At 48.2% G+C, this 24,456-nt stretch overlaps 2 protein-coding genes across 9 annotated transcripts; both read right to left on the bottom strand.

Annotated features, from left to right (window-relative positions):
- Positions 1-998: 998 nt before the first annotated feature.
- Positions 999-23,749, bottom strand: LOC128810099 (UDP-glucuronosyltransferase 1A1-like). 8 transcript variants are annotated; one of them, XM_053982671.1, is made up of 6 exons: positions 14,844-15,551; positions 10,112-10,318; positions 5,343-5,474; positions 5,149-5,236; positions 4,189-4,408; positions 999-1,983 (listed from the first exon to the last, which is right to left on the bottom strand). In XM_053982671.1, the coding sequence occupies exons 1-6, from the start codon at positions 15,504-15,506 to the stop codon at positions 1,686-1,688; spliced, it is 1,608 nt and encodes a 535-aa protein (XP_053838646.1). In that variant the 5' UTR covers positions 15,507-15,551; the 3' UTR covers positions 999-1,685. The 8 variants fall into 8 exon arrangements, with proteins under 8 accessions (XP_053838646.1, XP_053838645.1, XP_053838644.1 ...); XM_053982670.1 differs by having other exon boundaries at positions 10,112-10,205; positions 14,746-15,550; XM_053982669.1 differs by having other exon boundaries at positions 10,112-10,390; positions 14,931-15,550.
- On the bottom strand, positions 17,969-18,998 carry LOC128809661 (UDP-glucuronosyltransferase 1A1-like). The gene is made up of 2 exons (XM_053981793.1): positions 18,064-18,998; positions 17,969-17,989 (listed from the first exon to the last, which is right to left on the bottom strand). Exons 1-2 carry the CDS (start codon positions 18,910-18,912, stop codon positions 17,969-17,971), a joined length of 870 nt encoding a protein of 289 aa, XP_053837768.1. The 5' UTR covers positions 18,913-18,998.
- Positions 23,750-24,456: the final 707 nt, after the last annotated feature.

Raw genomic sequence — 24,456 nt, 5'->3', positions numbered from 1 at the left:
CCTGGATTCTGCTGTTGTTTTTCCTTGGCTATGTTAAAAATATTTTTGAAATTAAATAAGTCATGGGATGGGCATTTTGAAACTTCCTTCCTTTCAGTTTTACTTCCCCTGCATAAGGGGGTTGGAGCTGCAATTGGGATATTTTTATATTTTTTTTCTCAGTTGTGCTCCTCTGATCTGAAATAAAAGAGTTCTCCCCTTGTCCATGCAGAGAAAGTCACTGGCTTGATCCAGAGCCAGTTTGCAGCAGGGCACTCAGAGAACTTCTCCTCAAGGACATTTTGAAGTAGGTTTTTTTTTGGCATTGGACACGTCTGGGAGCCAGGGATGCTCAGAGAGGACTGGAGCCACCGTGGCTGTGCTGTGACAGCCCTGAGAGGTCTCGCAGGGTCTCCTTTCCAGCTGCACTGCTGTCACCAGAACCACGGGGACAGCCAGAGCTGTCACCTCAGGAACGTGTGGAGCTGCAGGAGCTGCATTTTCCAAGCAGCTCAGCCCTCACACACCGTGGTGAGTTTGCACACCCCAAAGAAAGGTTTCCTTCTGTTTGTGGCGGGCAGGAGGAGGGGAAGAAAAGTGCTGGGCAAGTTGTGGGCGGGGTGAGTGTCCAGGAGATTTGAGCACCGCAGTGGGGACAGGCCAAGGACAGAGACTGCTTTGGACTTCACACAGCTTCCTCTAAAATCCCTGCCTTTCCAAACAGCCAGAGAAAAGAGCAGCAGCAGCTACTCAGCAGGACACCTGTGCTGTCCTGATGTACTGGGATCCCCCAGCTCAGAGCCTGGAATATTCACCTGGGAGCTGTGGCAGCCTCAGGATGTCACCTGTCAGCAAGGACCAAGTCACCAGGCAGCAGGGACAGGAATGCTGAGAAGGGGGTTTGTGTATCAAGGTGGCTTTCACACTGTGGGGGATTCAATGTGTCCCTTCTCCAGCTCTTTTTCCATGAACAAACAAGCATCCCCCCCATAACTCTCAAGACAGAAAACACAGCAGCCTTTATTTGTAGCATTCAGGGTTTATTTCTAGGGCTGGGGTTTGGGGTCTTTCCCTGAGCATCACAAAGAGAAAATCAGTTGTGGGGGTTTATAAAAGATCTCCTCATCAGCAGGTGAGCTCCAGCTACAGCACATCTGCCTGATGGGCAATTTGGGGGAAACACCAGTGGTTTTCCAGCAGCTTGGTTTTGTTCAGGGTCTTGTTAACACCCACAAAGAGGTGCATCGAGCTTGGTTTGCCTTACAGGGACTGTGAGTGTACAACATTTGCCTCTTCTACAACAGCAGCCACACAGAGATTTCAAACAGAAATCTGACCAGATGGTTCTCCTAAAGTCCTCCAAAATCCCCACATATCTCTGCTGCAGGTGGAGGTTAAAAGAAAAGTCACTGAGAGTCCTCTGCACACCGACAGGTGGAAGCCAGGGGCCAGGGATTTCACACTCAGACCTTTCCAAGTGACTGCAGCACTCCTTCACAGGACACTTTTAACAACCCATTCTTAATTAAAAGGCCAAAATTAGATCAATGGAACAACCCTTCTCGTGCTGCTATTTCAAAGGACCCCTACCATTCCTTGACTGAAAATCACAGTGTTTTATTCATTGCAGTGAAATTCGAGCTGTTCCCTGACCCTGCTGCTGGGTGTGGAGCAGGAGCTTTGTCACCTACCACCGTTCCCAGGTGCTAGTGGGACTTGGCTTTGGTGGCCTTCCCCGTCCTGCCCTTCCTGCAGAAGCACCTGCGGCAGCAGCAGAGGCAGCACTTGAAGGAGATGAAGAGGGAGAGGAGGGTGACGGCCGCCAGGAAGGCGATGACGTCCAGCGAGTGGTACTGCACCCAGTTGAGGTCGTGGGCGGCGGGGCGCAGGTGAGGGGCCCCCTTGTGCCTCATCACAAACTCCACCCAGTGCACGGCCAGGTCCAGAGGGTGGATGGGTCTGTCCAGGTGCAGGTCGGAGAGGCGCTGGATGTTCTCCTTGTACCTGCCGAGAGAACGCGGAATCCTTTGAACCCCTCAGGGAAATCCCCAGGGCCTTGCCTTGGAAGAATACACCATGGAGTCTGCACCTAGGCTGAAAGAAAAGACTTCCCCGTGGAGCCTTGCAACACCATGATCCACCCCAGTGCCTTTCCCCATGTGTCCCAGATTCTTGTGGTTTTTCCTTTCCCTGTTTCCTCATTGGTTGTGGTATCCCTGGTGGCCAGCCCTGTCTTCCCTGTAGGCCAATGCCATCAGACCACTGGCCTCTGACCCCTACTTAACCTTGTGCAGAGCACAGGGCCAGGTCTTTGCCCCTGATTTCCCCTTCATCGTGCAGAAATAAACCTGGCTGGAACTGACCATATATAAAAGGCCCTTCTACCTCTCTTGGCCGAGCTGGCCGTGGTGAGTGTGGTGTGTGTGGCCTTGAGTGCCTTGCCTGAATGCTGACCCAAGTGGCTTTTCCACAGGAGATGCTTACTGGGGAGTTGGTAGCAGCAACCACCATCTAAACCCCGCACTGTACAAGAGAAGGCGTTGTTCAAACATGAAGTTGATGCCTTAGGATTTTAGTTTTTTTGGTTTTTTAATCCTGTACTGCTTGGGGTGTAACTCAAAAACTCCATAGCCTGTCTGCTGCTGTTCTCCCATTTTATTCAGGCAAAACAATTCCCCTAGGCCTGAAACTCAAGGACACCCTATAGCCTCAAACCCTGAAAAATGTAAACAACAGTGAATTGGGTGGGAGCAAACTGGGGATATGTGACCTCATTACCTGAAGCTGCAATTGGGATATTTACCCCTGACGTGTGAATGGACCAAACATAATTGTCTGAAAAACTCGTGACCGTCATCTATCTTGGGTGTAGCCTCTGGCTTCTGACTGGTCAAGGTGTGCCTATTGAAGGCCTTTAATAAATACCCACTTTATTCTCTTAATCTTGTCTAGCCTCTGTTCCACCCACTCCAATGCATCTATTTTCTTGCACCCCAGATGGGACCAGAAAAGCTTCTGGAAAACCCTTGGACCAGAGAAAAATCCAGCTTTTTAAAATATCCACTTAATTCTCTTAATCTTTTCTAGCCTCTGTTCAAGTAGCCACTCCAAGGCATCAGTATCATAGGGTGGGTGGGTTGGAAGGACCTTGAAGCTCATCCCTCATGGGCAGGGACACCTTCCCCACCAGGCCAGGTTGCTCCAATCCCCATCCAGGACACTTCCAGGGATGGGGCAGTCGCAGCTCTTGTGTGACTGAGCCCCTTGAGAAGGATAATGGCAAAGTTAGAGGCCCAGGAAGTGACAGAAAAAAAAAAAAAAAAAAAGAGGGAAAGCTTAGTTTGAGCTCTCAGCAAAATCTCTGGGGTGAAGGTCTCTGGCTGAAAGGGGAGACTGGGGATAGAAAAGCTGGCCAGCTTTTCCAGCTGCATTATTATTGTTTTTGCTAGTAGTGGTGTTATTGCTATTACTGCCATAAAAACTGTGTAGGAAACAATGTCAATAAGCTGCTATTTCTCAGGAGTGTGGTGGAGTTTCTTAGTTCTTGGCATCTTCGAATGGGAGCAGGGAAAAGCTCTTATGTCTGAAAGAAATCTCTGTGCTGCCTCTAAACCCCTTGGTGTGCTGAGTGCAGCCCTGTGATGTTCCCTGGGCTTCCTCAGTGCATCCCTGCAGGTTCCTCCTGCTCTGTGCTGGGATTGTCCAGCCTTGCTGAGCCAGGCAAGGCTCTCTGTGCTCACAGAATTCCTCATGAGCACTGAGGGGAGGAAAAATGCCTGAGAAAACTCACCTGTAAGATAAATGAGTGATAAATATGTTTGATAAACCCTTGTCAGGCTCCCCACTGACCTGTGTCACCACAGGTTTGGGCACAAAAGCTGTTTGCCACTTGTGTCAAAGCCCTCTCTGTCACTGCCTTGGCTTTAAGAAGGTGACACATTTTTTTGGCAACTTGATTTCTTTCATTGCATTCCCAGCCCATCTCTCCTGCTCCTCGCAGCCTCCCTTCTCAGCTACTTCTTGTCCCCTAAAGGGGACAGCCTGAAGTTAACCTAGAGTGAGCATCAGCTTCTCCATGGAAGCAGCTGTCAAATCCAAACTTTTGATAAAAGAAGCCATTTAGGAAGAGAAAAACACCGTGTCAAGCTGGAAGTGAACGTGCTGGGGCTACACACTAAGAAGGGGGAAGGCTGTGCCTCTGGTACTGACTTTTTGTCGTTGATCACTGCTTTCAGGGCATTGGAAATGTCGCTGGAAGTCATCTCCAGGATGTTCAGGGTCAGCCCTGCTCCCCGGGACTCCACTCGCTTGGCATTGTCCATCTGGTCCCCAAAGAGAGGCATCAGCACCATGGGCACTGCATTGCAGATTCCCTCATAAACACCATGGGAGCCTCCGTGGGTGATGAAGGCACGAGTCTTGGGGTGGGCTGTGGAGGGAAACACAGGCTTGTGTTAGCTTGTGTAAGGCTTGCTTAGCTCCTGAAATTACTGACTCCCAGCAACACGTCCCTGGGGGAAAAACACGCACCAAAAAAGAGCCGTGGTTGGGATAAATCAAGGATTTGGGGCTGTTGGGAGCATCATCCCTCATGGCCAGACTTAGGGATTGGAACTTTGTAGACCTCTGTCTTGGTTTGGGGTAATCCTCCAACTTTAGGATTAAACCAGAGCCAGGAGAGGTTAAAAAGGATGTTACCACCAATTAGTTTTTCACAGTCTCTTCCATGGTAGCAAAGGTCTCTCACAGCTGAGCCTGTTCTGTTACCAACAAATCCTGGCAACAATTCCACCACTTTAAAAGCCCAAAGACCTATCTGGAAGCACTCCCTTGAGGACCATGAAGTTTCTTTTCAGGCCAGAAGACAGCACAAAAACACAGCTGGCTGTTGAGACTGCTTAGTCAGACATAAAGACTCTCATCTTTGACCAGTACTGGAGTGTTGGAAAACCTTTTCAAACAGAGTTGTTCCATAATTCGGCGGTTCCCAGCTAAGTTCCTGAAGGACAAGCTCTGGCTCCAACAGCAAAGGAAGTTTTGTGACCCACAGTGCTGGGTCAGGGGATGGTAACTCACACCTGACTCACAGATGATGTCCTTAGGGCCTCACCACAACAGCCCTGGAGCACCAGCACCAGCCTGGTGTCAGCCCAGCTGTGTCAGACCTACCCAGGAGGTCGTTCTGAGGCAGCCACTTGATGAGCTTCACGTTCTTGGGCAGGTTGGGGGGTGCCTTGCCTGTGTAGCGCCAGAAGACCTGGCAAGGGGAGCAAAGCCCACGTCAGATCCCAGCAGGAGAAGGGAGGGAGGACCTGAGAACACAGTGGAGCTGCTCTGCTGCAAGGGGAAGAGGGGATTGGTACCGTCTGAGGGACTGTTCCCAAGCCCTCTGCAATTTCCATGGCTTTCTTCATGGGAATCTCGGACACCATGGAGCCCAGCGAGAAGACAATGATGCCGTGTTCTCCAGAGGCGTTCACCATGGCTTCAAATTCCTGCCAAAGGAAAGCAAGCCTTTAGTCAAAGCCCTTTCTCTTGTCAGAGGCTGGAATTGCTGCCACGTTCCCACAAAACTCTCTGGAAAGGCAACAGAACAAGCAGTGAGCACAGCAAAATTAGGACCAGGAAAATGAGTTGTTATTGACAGTTCTGCATCCCAGCCAGCACAGCCAGCAGGTCCAGGGATGGGATTCTCCCCCTCTTGTGAGACCACACCTGGATCCTACATCCAGCTCCAGGGTCATCAACATGTGAAGGATATGGGACTGTTGGAGCAAGTCCTGAGGAGAACCATGGAGCTGACAAGGAGTCAGGAGCACCTCCCTTATGGGGACGGGCTGGGACATCCTGTTCAGCATGGAGATTTTTGTGTGGAGAACTCAGAGCCCCTTTCCAGTGCCTGAAGAGGCCCAGAAGGAACCTGGAGAAGAACTCTTCACAAAGAACTGGAGTGATGGGACAGGGAGTAATGGGTTCAAACCAGAAGAGGTTTTTGTGTTAGCTATCAGGAAGAAATTCTTCTCTCTGAGGGTGGGGAGGCCTCACAGGCCTCTGGCACAGGGTGCCCAGAGAAGCTGTGGCTGCCCCTGGATCCCTGGCAGTGTCCATGAGGAGGATGGATGGGCTTTGGAGCCACCTGGGATAGTGGAAGGCATCCCTGCCCACGGCAGGGGATTGGACTGGATGGGCTTTAACATCCCTTCCACCTCAACCTGCTCTATAATCCTAAAGAAAATGAGTCTTTGGGAAGTAAAAATGGGCACATTTAACCCACGCCTGGATTCAGAGCTGATGATCTTCTTTCCAGGCCACGCAGCTACAAGAGAGAATTAAAATCCTGGAAGAGGGTTCTGACAGCAGGTAACTCAAATTTTTAATATCTGGATTTATTGTATCTGCTTTGGGTGTGATAACACTGGACTGCTGCCAGTTTTGTCTCTCTTTTGTCTGAGTGATTTAAATAATAGGAGATCTAGCACTGGAATCCAGGAACAAAAGATTCCAATGAAGCAGAAAAAAACAGCCCAAGGCTGGAGCAAAAATTCTTTGAAATAGAAAAACATTTGGTCGAGCCAAGGAAGGAAAGGCAAAACTGGAGGAAATTGTTGCAAGCATCAGAGTTAAATAAGGGGAATACAATGAACTAAATGTTCCTGTAAGTCTGGCAATTGCCATGTTATCTCTGGGATCTGAGGGGATAACCAGAGAACCATGGAATACTTTGGGTTGGAAAGCACTGTAAAGATCATCTCATTCCAACCCCCTGCCATGGGCAGGGACAACAGAGACTGACTGTCAGGTTATGCTCTTTTCCATATTTTTGTGGCTGTCTCAAGGCATATTTAATCCTATTTATAGTCTGTGGGACAGTTTTACTTTGCTTTTTTAGATGTTTTAGAGTTCCAAGGTCCAACTTTCTGCTCAGAAGTTCTCCTACTATGAGGAAGCTTTGCAGCCCTGCTTTGGGGATACACAGATTATTTTAGTAGTAGTTTTAATCAGCACCTGCTCATACTTTTACAAAATATCTGCAGTGGAGACTCATGCAAAAATAAGATAATTAGGAGGATTTCTTAATGGAAAGTGGGAGATATCCCATACTGAGGAATTTTGGCACAGTTGAAGCAAAGTACAGTTACAGTGCAGAGTATTTTACACAAAAGTGGCAGAAGTGCTGCTTCACTGGTGGCGGGGATTTAATTCAAGCTTACCTGAACTGTCTGAAGTTCATGGAACATCCTCAGTTGGAAGGAGCCCACAAGGATCATTGATCCAACCCCTGGCCCTGCACGGACACCCCAACAATCCCACCCTTGGCATTCCTGGGAGCATTGTCCAAACTCTCCTGGAGCTCTGTCAGCCTGGGGCTGTGCCCTGTGCCCATTCCCTGGGGAACCTGGGCAGTGCCCAGCACTCTCTGGGGGAAGAACCTTTTCCTAAAATCCAACCTAAACATCCCCAGCACAGCTCCAGCCGCTCCCTCAGGTGCTGTCCCTGTCACAGAGCGCAGAGATGGGAGCTGTCCCTCCACTGCCCCTCTTAAGGAAGCTGGAAAGACAGGAAAAAGGAAAAGGGAATGGAAACAGACAGGAAAAACTGGAAAAGAAAAAGCCCTTTTCTTTTTTTTTGGTGCAGGGTTGACTAGGAATGCAGAGGTGTACCACAAAGTAACTTTTCCCTCATTGTTGAAGGGATGCAGCCGGGCAAAATGCATTCCCAGCCACTTTCACCTGGCATCATTTATTCCAGCCTGAGAGCTCCATCTCCTGGAGAGAGCTCACAGCGCACCCACAGCTAAATTCAGGGAAAAAAAACGGGAACTAACCTGGGATAATTTGTTTTCCCGAGTGCAGCCTATGCCTCCGACCAAGACCATGTTGGGCATGAGGGGCCTGGGGTACTCAAAGACGAAGTCGTATTTCATGAGCCAAACAGCGGCGTGGCTGAACAGCTCGGGCACGGTCGCCTCCCGCTGCAAGAACTCCCGGATCAAGGGATCATAGGGGGAATAAAGGACAGGGCAGGCCAGGGAGCTGCCCAGGGTGGCCAGGAGGTTGCCCAGGCGCTGCCAGAAGGACATGCGGTCCGTGGAGCGCGTGAAGAACCGCGGGACGTAGGAAGGAGGGCTGGGACACATCGTGGCCTGGAATTCCAGGCTGCACGGCAGCCCCCGTAGGAAGTACACGGAGGGCAGGGACAGATGTTCCGCCAGTATCTGCCCACATGGGAAGAAGGGATCCATAAAGATGGCATCAAATTTGCTTCCCTCGAGGTATTGGATCAGCTCTTTGTCAGACAGGAGACGCTTGCAGGAATCCAAGAACATGCTTGTAAAATTGGCAATTTTGGAGAGTTTTTCCAAGAAGGGATGAGGTGCGAAACTCCTGTGGCCCATCTCTTTAAACTCTGCCTCCACAAACTCCTTGGTGTAGGACACAGGGTAGGTTTTCAAGGTGTAAATTGGGGATGAATGGATCCGCAAATTTATCTCCGGTGCAACCACCACGATTTCATGTCCCTTGTCCCTGAGCTTCTCTACGACCGGGTGCATGCTGAGCCAGTGGCTGCCATCGATGGGTATGACCAAGAGCTTCCCACCTTCACCAGAGGTCCAAAGCAGCAGGAAAAACACAGCCCAAGAGGCAAGAAAAAGAAATCCTGGCTTTGGAGAAACCATTTCCCTGGTGCCGCTAGCGAAGTCATAAACGATGGCGAAATTGCGGCCGGGGATGAGGAATGAATCACGGGGCACTTCCCACTTGAATTTTAACTGAGGTGGGTCTTTAATTTTTAACAGGCAGAAATTGGGGTAATTTTTAACTGTGGGTAAATATTGGGTTTATCATCTGTGCACAGGGAAGGATTTCAGTGAGTGGCTGCCATGAGGTGAAGCTGAATGTTTGGATTGACACCAGGAGGGAGGAATGACCAACAGCCTGTGGGGCTGAGAGGCTGAATGAGAGCCATGAATGGGGCTGACCCAGCAATCACTACATCATTAACATCCAGTTAATAATCAACCCCCTCCCTTGAGTCCACTGCCCTGATCGGACACGGAATTCAGCACAAATCTGACCTTTGGATTGCTTTGTGCCCCCAGAGCATAACCAAGAAGCTAAGATTGACAGAGGTTTGATAGAGTGGGTTGTAAAGGTTTATCTCCAGTTTGTTGCTCTATCACAGTTAGAGTGAGTTATCAAAGTGAAAGCCCTGAATTTACAGTAGTAAATGTGTTGTAAGCAGAGCAATAACTCCTGCTGTTGCAACACCACAATGTCTGAAAGCAGAAAAACCCGGGGATATCTGCACTGTTTGCACAGCACAAGGGGAACCTGAACAAGGGACAGTAGTTACAATCCTGAAGGCTTCCTTTCCCAACCATCCTCTTACTTGCTATCTTGCACTGCTGCTTGCACAAATCCAGAGGCAACAGAGCTCCCTCTGCCGTCCTTGCACACCCCTGGTTTTGGGCTGTTGGCACGCATGGAATCACAGAATATCCTCAGTTAGGATTTCCTGATCCACAAGGATCATTGATCCCACCCCTGTGGGTGGGTGGGATTGTTGGGGTCAACAATCCCATCCTGGGCATTCCTGAGAGCATTGTTCAAACACTCCTGGAGCTCTGGCAGCCTTGGGGCCATGCCCATTCCCCAGGGAACCTGGTCAGTGCCCCAGCATTGTCTAGGGGAAGAACCCTTTCCTAAAACCCAGCCTGACCCCCTCTCCTGATGTTCTGTGCTTTGCCCAGCTTCACGTTCAGTGGCAGAGCAAAAGTGCCTGGGTATATCCACAGAGTTAATTCTATATTTCCAATTTTTGTCCAATCAAGTCTCCTTCAATGAACTGGCATTCCACATTCCTTAGGGATATTAAATCCTCTGACCTAGAATTATTTTGTCATTTACCTAGATATAGAGCATGCCATGACAACTCGGCCTAAGCTCTCCTGGAGAGAAAGCCTTCAGCAAGCCTAGTGATCATCTCAAACCCTAAGTTTCCCACTCCCATGCCATCCTAGGATTTGATCACACCCTGCCTCAAGCACACAAATATCACTACAGGAAACACTTAAAAAAACCCCACATCTTGAACAAGCACCACCCCACCCTCAGGGTAAGCAACGACAAACCTTTGAGAGTGGCTTCTTCTGCAGACAGTTGATGCCTCCAATATAGACCATGTTGGGCATGATGGGGCGTGGATACTCAAAAACAAAGTCATATCTCATCAGCCAAACTGATGCTTGGCTGAACAGCTCCTGTATCGTTACATCCCTCTGCAGGAACTCGGAGGCCAAGCTCTCGTATTTCAAATAAAACAGGTGGCAAAGCAAAGGCTCTGAGAGCCCAATCAGAACGTTCTTCACGCGCTCTGGGAACGTCATGTGGTCGGAAAGGGATGATAAAGTCTTGGGCACATAGGATACAGGGCTGGGAGACTGCGCGGCTTTGTAGTCTAAGGTACAGGGAAGGCCACGCATGAAGTACACAGAGGGGAGGGAGAGATACTCAGCCAGAATTGGCCCACAGGGCAGCACAGGGTCCATCATGATGGCATCGAATTTGCTGTCCTGGAGGTACTTCATGAGTTCTTTGTCAGATAAGAGATGCCGACAAGCGGAAGTGAACAAGTTGGTCAGCTCTGTGATGTTGCTGAGTAAAAATGAGAGCGTTAGGGTCTCAAAGCTATTTTCCCCCAGCTTCTGGTAGTATTGGTCCACATACTCCTGGGTGTAAGGCACCGAATACGTTTTGATGGTGAAGGACTGGGAGCTTTTCAAGAGCAAGGCAGCATCAGGAACTACGGCCACGATTTCGTGCCCCTTCTCCCAAAGTTTCTCCAGGACCATCCGCATACTCAGCCAGTGACTTCCATCCTGAGGCACCACCAAGAGCTTCCCACCATCTGCCAGACTCCAGAAAGCAAGGAAAAACACAAGCCCAGCATGTACGTGGTGCCTCCACATAACTGTCATGGGGCAGGAAAAGAAACGAGCTGCTCCCCCTTATGTTGTTCAGCAGCATATGAAGAAAAATGTCCTTGTACCTCATTTATATTGTGGTAGACTTCCATGTTTTATCTCTACAAAATGTTTACTGATACAAGTTATTGGAGTTCAAAGACCATGTTGCTGATAAAAGCCTTGATAAAAGTCAAGGTGCTGTCAAGGCACCTATGCTTTGGTATGTGTTTAGGTTATCTCAGATTGTTCAGAATAATCAGTAGAAAAAGCAGTTGTTCTTGGAGGGGTTTTGCTGTGTCAGGGTTGTTTCAAGTGACTCACTGTGCACTTAACTGTCCGGGGCCAGATTCAAGTCAATAATCAAATTTATGGCCGCTCCACAGAGCTTGTATCACAAGAACTGTGTTGCACTGTTGACAAGCAAGACCTAATTCCCCCAGTCTTTGCTCAGGAAGGTGGCTGGAGTTCACAGAGAATGTCCTCCGTGGCATGGCAGGCTCCTCACATGGAGCAGCGGAGTCACCAAAGTTTGGGTAACACATTAACCAGCCACCTTTCACCTTTTTAGCAAAGCAGTGATAGAGCAGAAAGCACAGTTTGTGCTCAAGAGGGGCCATCAGAGTTTGTAGGTGAGTGGCTAAACATCTTTTTGAAAAGCAATGATGCAGCAGAATATGCAGCGCTCGCTCAGGAGGGGCCATGGGAGTTCGGGGTGAGAGGCTATGGGACAAATGGGCTTGAAAGTTCTTAATAACAGTCCCTTTCCCAAACTTCAGAAGGCTTGGCTGTGGCATGTGGTATGTGGAAGTCCACACTCGTGGACAGAAGGGCCTGGCCAAGCAGATCTCACCTGCCATTAAGGCATATTCCACATGGGTAGGGAAAAGCCACATGCCAAAAGTTTGCCTTTTACAAAAGCAATACAAGATACAGGAATGGTACCTGGACAAGAGCTGGCTGGAGAAGACAGATTCTTTTAGACCCTCCAACCAAGCTCTGAGCAGTTTCTCCAGGCCTGGAAGAGTTCTCTTGGAGCAGGTAGGAATGATGGGAAATCTGATCCATGCAATGGCTACCTTTGCCAAAGGCACCTGAGTGTGATAAATACACTCCGAGGCTAATCCTAAGTGTTATTCCAAGATTAAGACTAAGTGTGTCCTAAAATGTTTATTTGCAGAGGAGGTCCTCCATGTGGCCTATTAAAGAAAAGGGGTTCTTAAAAGCCAGCAAGAAGAACTGTAATGTGTATGGGAAATGCACTAAATAGGAAGGAATTTCAGACATCAGAGGGGGGGTTTAGGTTGGATGCTAGGAAAAATTTCTTCATGGAAAGGGTTGTCAAGCACTGGAAGGAGCTGTCCAGGGCAGTGGTGAAACCACCCTCCCTGGAAGCGTTCAAAAAACGTGCACATGGGGCACTTGGAGCCGCAGTTTAGTGGTAGACCTGGCAGTGCTGGATTAATGGCTGGACTCTGATTTTATAGGGCTTTTCCAACCTTAACAGTTCCATGATTTGATGCAGTCCCATTCTGCAGCTGGTGAAGAAGAACTGTGGCTCTAGCTGGCAGTGGGGTAGCATTGAAAGACCAAAAATGACAGGAGGCGGAGGCAAGGGATTCTTACCTGCCAGGGCTGCATTTCCACATTTCTGTGGTAAAACAATCTCAAGTAATGAGGTGAAGCAGCATTCAACAATCCTTAAGGTGGCAGTACATACTCAGGTAGTGAACTCAGTTGCAGAAACACTCTTACCCTGCATAAAGGCCCCTCAAATCCTCACATTTGGTACGTAATCACTCCCACCTAGTTAAGTTCTGCTAACATTTCAGCCAAACTTGTATCATCTGTGAGACAATAAAATAAAACCCTATAAAACAACACTAAGGAGGTAAGAAAATCCCCTCAACCCATACCCTTGAGGCCAAGCTCAGAAAAAAAAAAAAAAAAAGAAGTTCACAAAAGTTCAGCAAAAGTTCATAGAAGTTGTGACACTGGATTTTGAGCAGCACATGAACACCCTCCACATGTTTACGAGTGCAGAGACTGAAGTTCACAAGTCCAGCCCATTCCAAAGGTGAGATAGCAGGAGAAAGTCAAGCAAAAGTACAGCACTGAGTGCCAAGGTTGTAAGCTGGAAACAGTACAGCAAATATCCGAGCTAAGGGAATCCATTATTATCTCTCCTGTAAGCCTACAAATCCCGGCAGGCAGCCTGTACCTCTTATTAACCTCCTAAATCCCTTTTAAATTCAGAGGATTTGTCTACAAAAAAGAAAATCCGCGCCTCTTGAGAGGCTGATTTGGATTTTTTGGGCCACAGTGTGAAAAAATACCCCCCTTTGTTTGCTCTAAGCTTGTTGCATTTCAGTGTTAGTCATAGGACAAATACTGGGAGAAACTATCGGTTCCCCTTGTGCCTTTAGCTATGATTTTCCAGATTTTACAGACCTCTGCCACAATTCTTTTCATAGGTTTAGCTGTGCAATTTATTCCCCCTTTGCTTCTCTAGCCTGAGTGCCAAGTTTGAATCCTCTTAAAAATCCTCCATTTTTACTGTGTGAGATGGGGCTTTTTCTGAAATATCAGACTTATCTCAGCATTTTGTAAAGCAAATATCTGAAAAACCCAACAGGAATAGTTATTATTAAAAATAGAATCTAAGAGGATACTCTGCAAACCACAAAATCTATTTGAAAACACATTAAAAAAAAAAAAAAAACGGCTGACATGAATTCATTTTAGAAGAACAAAGTAACTTGTACTTTGTTTTTGCCATGCTAGATATAAATTTAACTAAGGAACATCACTGGCCTGGGATATACGAGCTGGAAAAATGAGCCTATAAAAGGCTCATGAAGGTCAGCAAAGGCAGATGCAAAGTTCTGCCACTGGTATTGGATAATTCCATGACACAGGAGAGGTGCACTACAGCTTGAATGTGGGAGATGACAAAAAGTTAAAGAAAAACTTGAGATTGACAGTGACAGGACTAGAGGGAGCAATCACAAGCTGCAACATGGAAAATTCAAACTGTATACAGGAATGAATTGGATATAAAAAGGGGTGTTCACTTATTATTAAAACTTGACAAGACAGAGAAAGAAAAAACCTGAACTGGATATATTCTGACAGGAGGATCTCAGAGAGGCCTCTAATGTCCTTCCAGCTGAACATGTTTTATGAGTCTATGACAATTCAAAGCACAGAGAATCCTTCTTTGAAGGAAGAAAGAAACAAAAAACAAAAAACAAAAAAAACCCAAAAAAAACAAAACAAACAAACAAACAAACAAAAAAAACAAAACAAAAAAAAACCCCAAAAAAACCAAAAAAAACCAAACCAAACCAAAACAAAAAAAAAACAAAAACAAAAAAAAAAGACAGAATTTTGATGAAATCAGCCAATCAGCCACAAGATAAGTGAAGTCCTCCTCAAATCAATTCTTGCACCACACCAACAGCCTACTCCAAAGCCAAAGCTGCCTTGGAGCAGGGGCACAGAGCCAACGGGGAGTCTTCCAGAGCTAATTCCATATACAGCACTTTCTCCACCTTTCTGCTCTAATAATCCCTCACAGGTAGCAGAAGCAGTACCTCCCTGCAAAGCACGAGCAGTTTGAAACCCTCCTTTCTAACAAAAGCTGAGTTTCAGCTCCCCAGAGATTTCCAAAGCCTGCAAGAACAACAAGAGAAAACAGAGTGTGACCGACCTGACTTAGCTTCTTGTAAGCACAATTTACTCCACTAATCAAAACCATGTTGGGCATCAAGGGTTTTGGGAAGTGCAAGACAAAGTCCAGCTTCACGAGCCAAACGGAAGCCTGGCGCAGGAGATCCGGCACGGTCACCTCCTGCTCGAGGAATTCCGAAGCCAGTTCTGCGTAAGGTTGGAAGACAACATCGCAAAGGAAAAAATTTGGGATGTCATAGAGCATGTTCTTCACCCGCTGGAGAAAGGTCATGTGGTCTGTAAGCTCTGTAAATACTCTGGGGACATAGGAGGGGGGATTGGGGCACTGGGTGGCTTGATATTCCAAACCACATGGAATTTGCTGCAGGAAATAGACGGAAGGCAGGGAAAGATACTTGGCCACTATTGCCCCACAGGGGAGGATAGGGTCTGTGAGGATGGCATCAAACCTGCTCTCCTCAAGGTAGCTGAGGAGCTCCTTGTTGTGAATTAAGTGTGTGCAGGTGGCCAGAAACAGAGCAGAGGTCTTCTTTGCCTGTTTGTACTGTCTAATAACTCTTTCCAGGAAAGGTCCTCCTTTAAATAAATCCATTATTGACCCTTTGAAAACTTTATCCATCTCTTCCTGAGTGAAAGGCACAGGGTACGTTTTCATCACAATAGTCTTGGATGGTTTGATGTGCAAAGAGACTTCGGGTGCCACCACAACCACCTCGTGTCCCTTCTGCTGGAGCAGGTCCAGCAATTCCCGCATGCTCAGCCAGTGGCTCCCGTCCACCGGCACCACCAGGAGCTTCCCAGCAGCAGCCAGACCCAGCAGGGACAGCAGCAGAAGCACAACTGGTGGAGAAGCACTGAGCCCTGGGGCCATTCCTGCAGGGATCAGCTGAGTGCCTCCAAGGAAGGAAAGCCGCGGCAGCGCCGGAGCACTGGCCCTCGCTCTGTGATTCTAAGCAATCTGTGCCACAGCCCAGCTTTGCATCCTTGCTTTATCTGCTCTGTGGTAAATGTGTAATTCCTGGGGTGATAAAAGGCTGCATAACCAGCAGCAGAGTTCATGCAGCTGATAAATGTTGGGGATGCACCAGTTAAGCCTCGTGTTTCTATTGAAAAAATCTTGGCAGCTCTGTCACCTTTCAGCGCTGCCTGCCAAGCCAACACAGCCCCTTCAGACCCCTGGAATTTGTTGCTACACTGCACACAGCCATCACCAGGCCAAAATTTTCCTAGATCTGCCAGCAAACACAGAGAGACTGCTTCTCAACCTGAGAGCCTCCAGCCTGCCACCTTCCTCCAGATTCCAGATTTGGAAATTCCTGGGAGAAGAAGCACAAAAATTCCCTGGCAAAGAAAAACGTAGGGAGGCAACAAGGACAGAAGCCTGAGGTGCATTTCTCAGTACACACCAGACCCAACTACAGCAATTTGCTAACTGGGGATTGTACCTGACTGTAAGGCTTTGACAGCCCCACAGACTTGCTCATCACTCACTAAGAGAGTACCAAGTTACACAAAGGTGCACAAAATGGATTGAAAACAGCAAATGCAGAGCGCACTTTAGAGGTGAGGAGGTACAGGACTGCTGCCTACAAATGGAAAGGGAGAGAAAAATGCATGAGCATTCCATCCATCATGGGAACTCGATTCCCATCTGCAACACAAGATTCAAGGCTCCTGAACACAGAAATCAATCACAGCACAAATTAAAAACTGAGTGCAACCCACCTGAGAGAGCTCCTTGTGAGCACAGTTTGCTCCTCCAATGGGAATGATGTTGGGCATCAAGGGTCTTGGATAGTCTAGCACAAAATCCAACCTCAGGAGCCAAACAGAGCCCTTCCGTAAGAGATCCTGCATGGTCACCTCCCTCTGCAGGAACTCCGAAGCCAGTTTTGAGTAGGGTTCAAAGGCAAAATCACAGAGGAAAAGTTTTTGGGTGTCAAAGAGCAGATTCTTCACCCGCTGGAAAAAGGTCATGTGGTCTGTAAGATGTGCAAATGCCCTGGGCACATAGGAAGGAGGATTGGGACACTGAGTGGCTTCAAATTCAAACTCACATGGGATTCCTCGTAAGAAATACACAGAAGGAAGAGAAAGATGCTCAGCCAGGATCACCCCACAAGGTATTGCAGGGTCTGTAAGGATGGCATCGAACTTGCTCTCCTCAAGGTAGCTCATGAGCTCTTTGTTTTGCAGAAGATGTCTACAGCTGGAGAATGCAAGATCAGTGAATCTTTTCAGAGCTTCCAATACTTTAAAATATCTTTCCAGAAAAGATCCTTCTTCAAATGTGATATCAAAAAATGCCTTGATTCCTTTGTCAAACTCCTCCTGTGTGAAGGGGACTGGGTATCTTTTCATCACAAAGTTCTTTGATGGTTTGACATGCAAAGTCACTTCAGGTGCAACCACAACCACCTCGTGTCCCTTCTGCTGGAGCTTGTGCAGCCCCTCCTGCATGCTGAACCAGGGGCTCCCATCCACCCACACCACCAGGAGCTTCCCAGCAGCAGCCAGACCCAGCAGGGACAGCAGCAGAAGCACAACTGGTGGAGAAGCACTGAGCCCCGGGGCCATTCCTGCAGGGATCAGCTGAGTGCCTCCAAGGAAGGAAAGCCGCGGCAGCACCGGAGCACCGGCCCTCGCTCTGCGATTCTAAGCAATCTGTGCCACAGCCCAGCTTTGTATCCTTGCTTTATCTGCTCTGTGGTAAATGTGTAATCCCTGGGGTGATAAAAGGCTGCATAACCAGCAGCAGAGTTCATGCAGCTGATAAATGTTGGGGATGCACCTGATAAGCCTCGTGTTTTATAACAAAACCTTTGGTACTTTTGTCACCTTTCAGCGCTGCCTGCCAAGCCACTGTAGCCCCTTGAGACCTCTGAAACTTGGTGTTACACCTCACACAGCCTTCCCCAAGGCAAAATTCTCCTCGATCTGCCTGCAAGCAGAGGGACTGCTTCTCAACCTGAGAGCCTCCAGCCTGCCACCTTCCTCCAGATTCCAGATTTGGAAATTCCTGGGAGAAGAAGCACAAAAATTCCCTGGCAAAGAAAAACGTAGGGAGGCAACAAGGACAGAAGCCTGAGGTGCATTTCTCAGTACACACCAGACCCAACTACAGCAATTTGCTAACTGGGGATTGTACCTGACTGTAAGGCTTTGACAGCCCCACAGACTTGCTCATCACTCACTAAGAGAGTACCAAGTTACACAAAGGTGCACAAAATGGATTGAAAACAGCAAATGCAGAGCGCACTTTAGAGGTGAGGAGGTACAGGACTGCTGCCTTCAAATGGAAAGGGAGAGAAAAATGCATGAGCATTCCATCCATCATGGGAACTCGATTCCCATCTGCAACACAAGATTCAAGGCTCCTGAACACAGAAATCAATCACAGCACAAATTAAAAACTGAGTGCAACCCACCTGAGAGAGCTCCTTGTGAGCACAGTTTGCTCCTCCAATGGGAATGATGTTGGGCATCAAGGGTCTTGGATAGTCTAGCACAAAATCCAACCTCAGGAGCCAAACAGAGCCCTTCCGTAAGAGATCCTGCATGGTCACCTCCCTCTGCAGGAACTCCGAAGCCAGTTTTGAGTAGGGTTCAAAGGCAAAATCACAGAGGAAAACATTTGGGATTTCAAAGAGCAGATTCTTCACCCGCTGGAAAAAGGTCATGTGGTCTGTGAGGTCTGTAAATACCCTGGGGACGTAGGAAGGAGGACTGGGACACAGCCTGTCATCTAAATCTAACCCACATGGGACTCCTCGTAAGAAATACATGGAAGGAAGGGAAAGATGCTCTGCCAGGATCAACCCACAAGTTGCTACAGGGTCTGTAAGGACAGCATCAAACTTGCACTCTTCAAGGTACCTGATGAGCTCCTTGTTTTGCAGCAGCTGCTTACAGCTGGTGACCCAACATTCAGTGAGGGTTTTCATACCTTTGTACGCTTTAAAAAATCTCTTTAAAAACCAACCTTCTTCAAATGAACCATGAAAAAATGCCTGGAATGCTTTCTCCAACTCTTCCTGTGTGAAGGGGACCGAGTACATTTTCACCACAAAGTTTGATGGTTTGATGTGCAAAGTCACTTTGGGTGCCACCACAACCACCTCGTGTCCCTTCTGCTGGAGCAGGTCCAGCAGTTCCCACATGCTCAGCCAGTGGCTCCCATCAGCTGGCACCACCAGGAGCTTCCCAGCAGCAGCCAGACCCAGCAGGGACAGCAGCAGAAGCACAACTGGTGGAGAAGCACTGAGCCCCGGGGCCATTCCTGCAGGGATCAGCCGAGTGCCTCCAAGGAAGGAAATCCCTGACAGCACTGTAGCACGGGCACCTGCTCCGTGCTTTCAAGCAATCTGTGCCACAGCCCAACTGTGGATCCTTATTTTATGTGCTGGGTGGTGAATGTGTAATCCCTGATAAGATAAAAGGTTGCAGAACAAGCATAGGATTTCTGCCAGGTCCATAGAATGTCCAGGTAACTCCACCTTCTATCACAGCAACATTAAAGATTGCCCCAGGAAGGAGGCAGGTGTGGCTCTGGGAATGCACTTTGGTTCCTTCCCTCTGGCTTGACCTTCTGCATGTTCAGGAGATGCATCCCGTGTAGGAGATGTGTCCCATGCACATCACCCTTGGGACCAGCAGAGACTTCTTCTTTCCCACAATCAAGGCCTGCCCCCTCTCACTTGGAAAGCCTGTCTCTAGGAGACCCAGGCCTCACAGCAGCTGTGGAACAGCTCTTTAAGATGATTTACAGCCTGAGAAGACAGAAGAGGTGGAAGGATGATGCCAGGTTTCTGAGAGGAGAGTTATGAATACTTGTGTTAGATTAACACAATCTGGCTTTCAGTGGGGGCAGAGGAAGCCACAGAGGCTGCTTCTGAGAGAGAAGCTCATCAAAACTTCCACTCAGTTCAGCAGAGCCAATCCCTGAAGGCTCTGACAATTGACGCATTGGCTGGCCCAGTTTGAAAAGTTAGTAACACCTCTGAGAGGACATAATTAAGAACAAGAAACGGCGTGCAAGTCCTCTTTCCTCTTCTCCTACCAGGGGAAGTGAGGGGGCCACTGGGCTCCTTCCCAGCCTGGCCAGGGCCCTGCCAGGGGTGGGGCCATCCCGGCGCTGTGAGTGGCCACAGGGCTGATAGCATGCACTCAGGTCAGGTGCTGGGAGCGCTCATGCTGAAAGAGAGATTTTTGGAGTTTGCTTAAGTTAACAAAATGAATTAAGCATTTATATTTTAGCTTGTAGGGTTATGTGTTGAATTTTAACCTTTTACTTAAGAAACCTCTGCCATGGTTCAAAGGGCATAAGAAAATGCAAATTTTTGAAGCTTCTTGCATAAAAGAATAACACCCAGGGATGCAAAGAACCCAGATAAAGAAGCTCCTCTGTCTCCAAGCCTATCAAGACTGTCAGATGTACACAGGTAAGCACCAAAGAACGGAAAGCGCACGCGCAGAGAGGAAAAGTTCAAAAGTTCAATCATGAGGAAGACCAAAATCTTCAGCCTCAGAAGACCCCCGAGACCCCCGCGTGACCACCACAGCAAACCACGCGTGCCCAGAAGGGCGTGGACCTATTTAGCATGAGAGGCGAGGACAGGCGGGGCCAGGGTTTGAATATGCATGAAAAAGTTGTGCAATGTATTGCATATGGAACATCTTTGTGCGGCCAGGGCTACCCCAGCACGATCCGCAGCAAACTGTGCTTTCTTGGCCACTTTCAGCTAGCCGTGCTGTGGGCACAAAAGGAGTGGCAGCAGCAGCTTTTCCTTTTTGGCACCCCGCATGAGGAGAGGCGTTGAGTGAAGCCGGTGGACGGTGCCGCTCACGCGGTGCCAGCAGCAACCGTGTGACCAGCAGTGAGGGGCATGGCGAGCAATTCCCCAATGTGGGGCCCAGATGAAATCAACCTTTCAGTGCTGCAGGACTCTACAAAACTTTTCAATTAATAGAACGTGAGAAGAAATGAACATACGGACACCAATTCTCTCCCAAGTCAGAGAAAAGGGAAAAGTGAAGACGTGAGGAGAACAACATGGCGACACTAAGGTTGGTGAAAAGGAGGGAGGGCGACAAGGAGGTGCTCTGGGCCTTGGAGCTGAGATTCTTCTGCATGCTGTGGTGAGATCTATTGCCAATTCCTCTCTCGGGGTTCCTAAGATCAGGGTGACCCCAAGGGATCGTAAGAGTCTTTGCTTCCCTAGCCCGACACCAAAGAAGAGGTCTGGAATGCGTCTGATTGCGCTTTCAAGGTTGTTTATTTCTTCTTATCCATACATTCTTTCTCTGACCTGCTGAGCTCTGGCTAGCAAGTCCACCATAGCATTCTGTCGTGCCCTCTTGGGCAGTGTTTACCTTTTATATCAAAAGTTACGTATAGTATATGCACCAATATCTAACATCTATGTTGGACAGTGCGTCCCCATCCCAAACCTATAGAAAAGTGTCACCACCACACCAAGACATGGAAGACAAGAAGAAAGGAAAGAAAGCTAGGACACGCCCAAATTCCTCCATCTTGTACCCCCTTGAACCCCATTCTAAAAATCCCAAATTTCTACTTTTCCACCCTGTGTTAGTTCAAATATCACACTACTAAAACCGTTGTGGCTTGTAATTTCTCATACAAAATTGACAGTTTTCCACAGGCTAAAATCAAAGACACAGATGTTTTTTACTTCATGCCAGGGTCTCCAAACCCCCTGCCAGCGTCTTGAGACAGCCAGGGCAGCCAGAAGGATGTCCTGGACTCTGGCAGTCTATAATACAACAGTTTCCCTGTAATTTATGAAGTGCATGGGGGATGCAGAGTTCACCTGCAGCCCGTGAGAAAGAGTGCTCATGCTGGAGCGTGTGGATGCTGAAAACTGTGATCTAGTGAGAAATTCTAACACAGAGAGAAGACTCTTGCTTCCAGAGATAGAAAAAGAAGACCCTTGCTTCCAAACTAGAACTACTCATCCTTAAAAGACTACACGCCATGAAGTAAAATGACCCACGCAAACAGTTTGCCCATGGGAGGAACTCATGTTGTAGCAGGTTGGGTATGACTGCTACTCGTGAAAATTAGAACCACGTTGGAAAAATTCACAGAGAACTGTTCCATGAAAAAGACCCCATGGCATAGCAGAAGATACTCCTCTCCATAAGCAAACTGAAGAAAGATTTAAGAAGTGATAAATGGACTAAAACTCTCATGTTTTGTCTCCCTGCATTGTTGGTGGGAAGGAAAGAAGGGAGAAGGGTGCAGGGGAAGGTATTCTAAAGGTTTATTTTAGTTCTCATTATCCTCTTTTAAGTCCGTTAATAAATTTTCCTTTATACCTTTTAAGTTTTGAGCCTGTTCTGCCCTTAAAATATTTCTTCCCAATCCTTACCTCAACTCATGAGCCCCTTTTGTCTTTCCTTTCCCCTTCCTCTGCTCCAATGTAGCAGAAGAGAATGAGTAAATGTTTTTTTGTGGATGCCTAGCTTCTAGCCAGTGTCAAATTCTGACAACACTCTTTGAGGGAGACTTCCCACAGAACAATTCTGGCATTGTTTTGGTCACTGACAAAGCACCCATGGTGACCAGCAGTGGTGGAGTTGTGTGAATGCTCACATGGCCAATCCCAGTGTGCATGGGGATGTCTGCCAGATGTCACAGCCGCCCCCACACTTGGGGATGTGTGGAATAGCCACATATTTGGCTTCATTATCCCAGCCCACATCACACCAATCCTAAGGAACAGGACTGAAGAGAAAGCCATGGCACCAAAAGCACTCACCCAACCTGCCAGGTTCTACCCTGGAGCATCAGAGGAGGCTCTCAGGAGGAACAGTGCCCAGGGCTCTTGCCAGCATCCAAGGGAACCCAAAGTATGGCATCATCACCAAGGCTGCACCCAAACCCAAACCATCAGAGCCAGTCAAGCCGTACTGGATGTGTCAAATCAGACCTGCTCCAGGCATCAGAGGTGGGCACTCTGCTGGTGGAATTAATGTCCCATCACAGACTTTCACGAGAAAGGCCTGGTGATTCCCTTCAACAGAGCACCCTTTAAAGGCCAGAAGGAACAGCTGTCTACACATGAAGTGGAAGTCAGGAAGAAGGAGAGAGAAAGAGTTTCTTTTATGAGGATTCACCTCACTCACCAGAAACAGAAACTCAAAGCCAATTGCATAAAAAAAAATTCCCCACCTCTTGAACACAGAAATCAATCATGGCATGGATTAAAACAGTGTGACCCACCTGAGACAGCTCCTTGTGAGCACAGTTCACTCCTCCAATTGGAATGATGTTAGGCATCAAAGGCCTTGGATACTCTAGAATAAAATCTGACCTCAGGAGCCAAACTGAAGCCTGGCGTAAGAGATCCTGCACAGTCACGTCTTGCTGCAGGAACTCCGAAGCCAGTTTTGAGAATGGTTCAAAGGCAAAATCACAGAGAAAAATATCTGGGATGTCATGAAGGAGATTCTTCACCCGCTGGAGAAAGTCCATGTGGTCTGTAAGTTGTGAAAATCCCCTGGGGACATAGGAAGGGGGCCTGGGACACTGAGTGGCATCAAAATCTAACCCACACGGCATTCCTCGTAAGAAATACACAGCAGGAAGTGAAAGGTACTTCGCCAGGATTGCCCCACACAGTAGGACAGGGTCTGTAAGGACAGCATCAAACTTGCTCTCTTCAAGGTACCTGATGAGCTCTTTGTTTTGCAGGAGATGTCCACAGCTGGAGACCCCGAAGTCAGTGATTCTTTTGACACCTTGGTATGCTTTAACAAATCTTTCCAGAAAAGATCCTTGTTCAAATGAAAAATGAAAAAATGCCTGGAATTGTTTCTTCAAATCTTCCTCTGTGTAAGGGACTGAGTGCCTTTTCATCACAAAGTTCTTTGACGGTTTGATGTGCAAAGTCACTTCAGGTGCCAGCACGACAACCTCATGTCCCCTCTGCCTCAGGATGTCTACCACTTCCCGCATGCTGAGCCAGTGGCTCCCGTCCACTGGCACCACCAGGAGCTTCCCAGCAGCAGCCAGACCCAGCAGGGACAGCAGCAGAAGCACAACTGGTGGAGAAGCACTGAGCCCCGGGGCCATTCCTGCAGCTGAGTGCCACTCAGAGAGATCCCCAGCTCAGTGATTTTAAGCGGTCGGGTCTCTTGTTTTTATGGATGATCTTTAGACTTATTTGCATTTGGTAAATGTTTAAACACAGACATGACAAAGGTGGCAGAAAAGGTTAAGGGTTATCTTATTTGGCAGACACAAACCAGGGCCGGAGCTACCCTGGGAAACACCCCCCCTCTCTCTATTGGAACAACACTGGGTTTGGAGGAATGCTGCCTAGTCATGTAGGGAGAAGGTCAGGAAGTCCAAGGTGCAGGTAGAGCTGAACTTAGCCAGGGGTGAAAATAACAACAAGAAAGGCCACTATGGGTGTGTCAGCCACAACGGGAAGGTCAAAGGAAGTCTTTCCCCCCCAGCAAGCAAGACTAGGAAACTGGAAACAGTGGACGAGGTGAAGGCTGAGGCAAGGAAAGTTCTTGAGTCCCTCAACCTCTCTTCCCACACCTCTTGAGTGGATGGGTGCAAGATGTGGCTGGGGGATCAAAATTCTACCCAGTGTAAGAGAAGATCATGTTGGTGACTGCTTGAGGAACCCAAACATAAGGGCACCTGATGACCCAAACACATGGGACCCCATGAGATGCACCCCAGAGTCCTGAGGAAATTGGTTGATGGAGCTGTCAAGGCACTCTCCATGATATTTGAAAAGTCCTGGCAGGTGAAGTCAGAGTGACTGGGAAAAGAGAAACAA

This window comes from Vidua macroura, chromosome 7 (genome assembly GCF_024509145.1).
Source record: "Vidua macroura isolate BioBank_ID:100142 chromosome 7, ASM2450914v1, whole genome shotgun sequence".
NCBI classification, from domain to species: domain Eukaryota; kingdom Metazoa; phylum Chordata; class Aves; order Passeriformes; family Viduidae; genus Vidua; species Vidua macroura.
This window is presented reverse-complemented; position numbering and strand designations above follow the sequence as displayed.

What these genes read in the sequence shown, in the direction of transcription:
- LOC128810099 (XM_053982671.1), bottom strand. Translation starts at nt 15,506, where the DNA reads ATGGCCCCAGGGCTCAGTGCTTCTCCACCAGTTGTGCTTCTGCTGCTG. An exon ending in GCCTCAGAACGACCTCCTGG is followed by an intron (nt 4,409 to 5,148) that starts GTAGGTCTGACA and finishes TTCCCTCCACAG; the next exon opens with CCCACCCCAAGACTCGTGCC. An exon ending in GCAGTGATCAACGACAAAAA is followed by an intron (nt 1,984 to 4,188) that starts GTCAGTACCAGA and finishes TTCTCTCGGCAG; the next exon opens with GTACAAGGAGAACATCCAGC.
- LOC128809661 (XM_053981793.1), bottom strand. Translation starts at nt 18,912, where the DNA reads ATGGCCCCGGGGCTCAGTGCTTCTCCACCAGTTGTGCTTCTGCTGCTG. An exon ending in CTCACAAGGAGCTCTCTCAG is followed by an intron (nt 17,990 to 18,063) that starts GTGGGTTGCACT and finishes CTTGTGTTGCAG; the next exon opens with ATGGGAATCGAGTTCCCATG.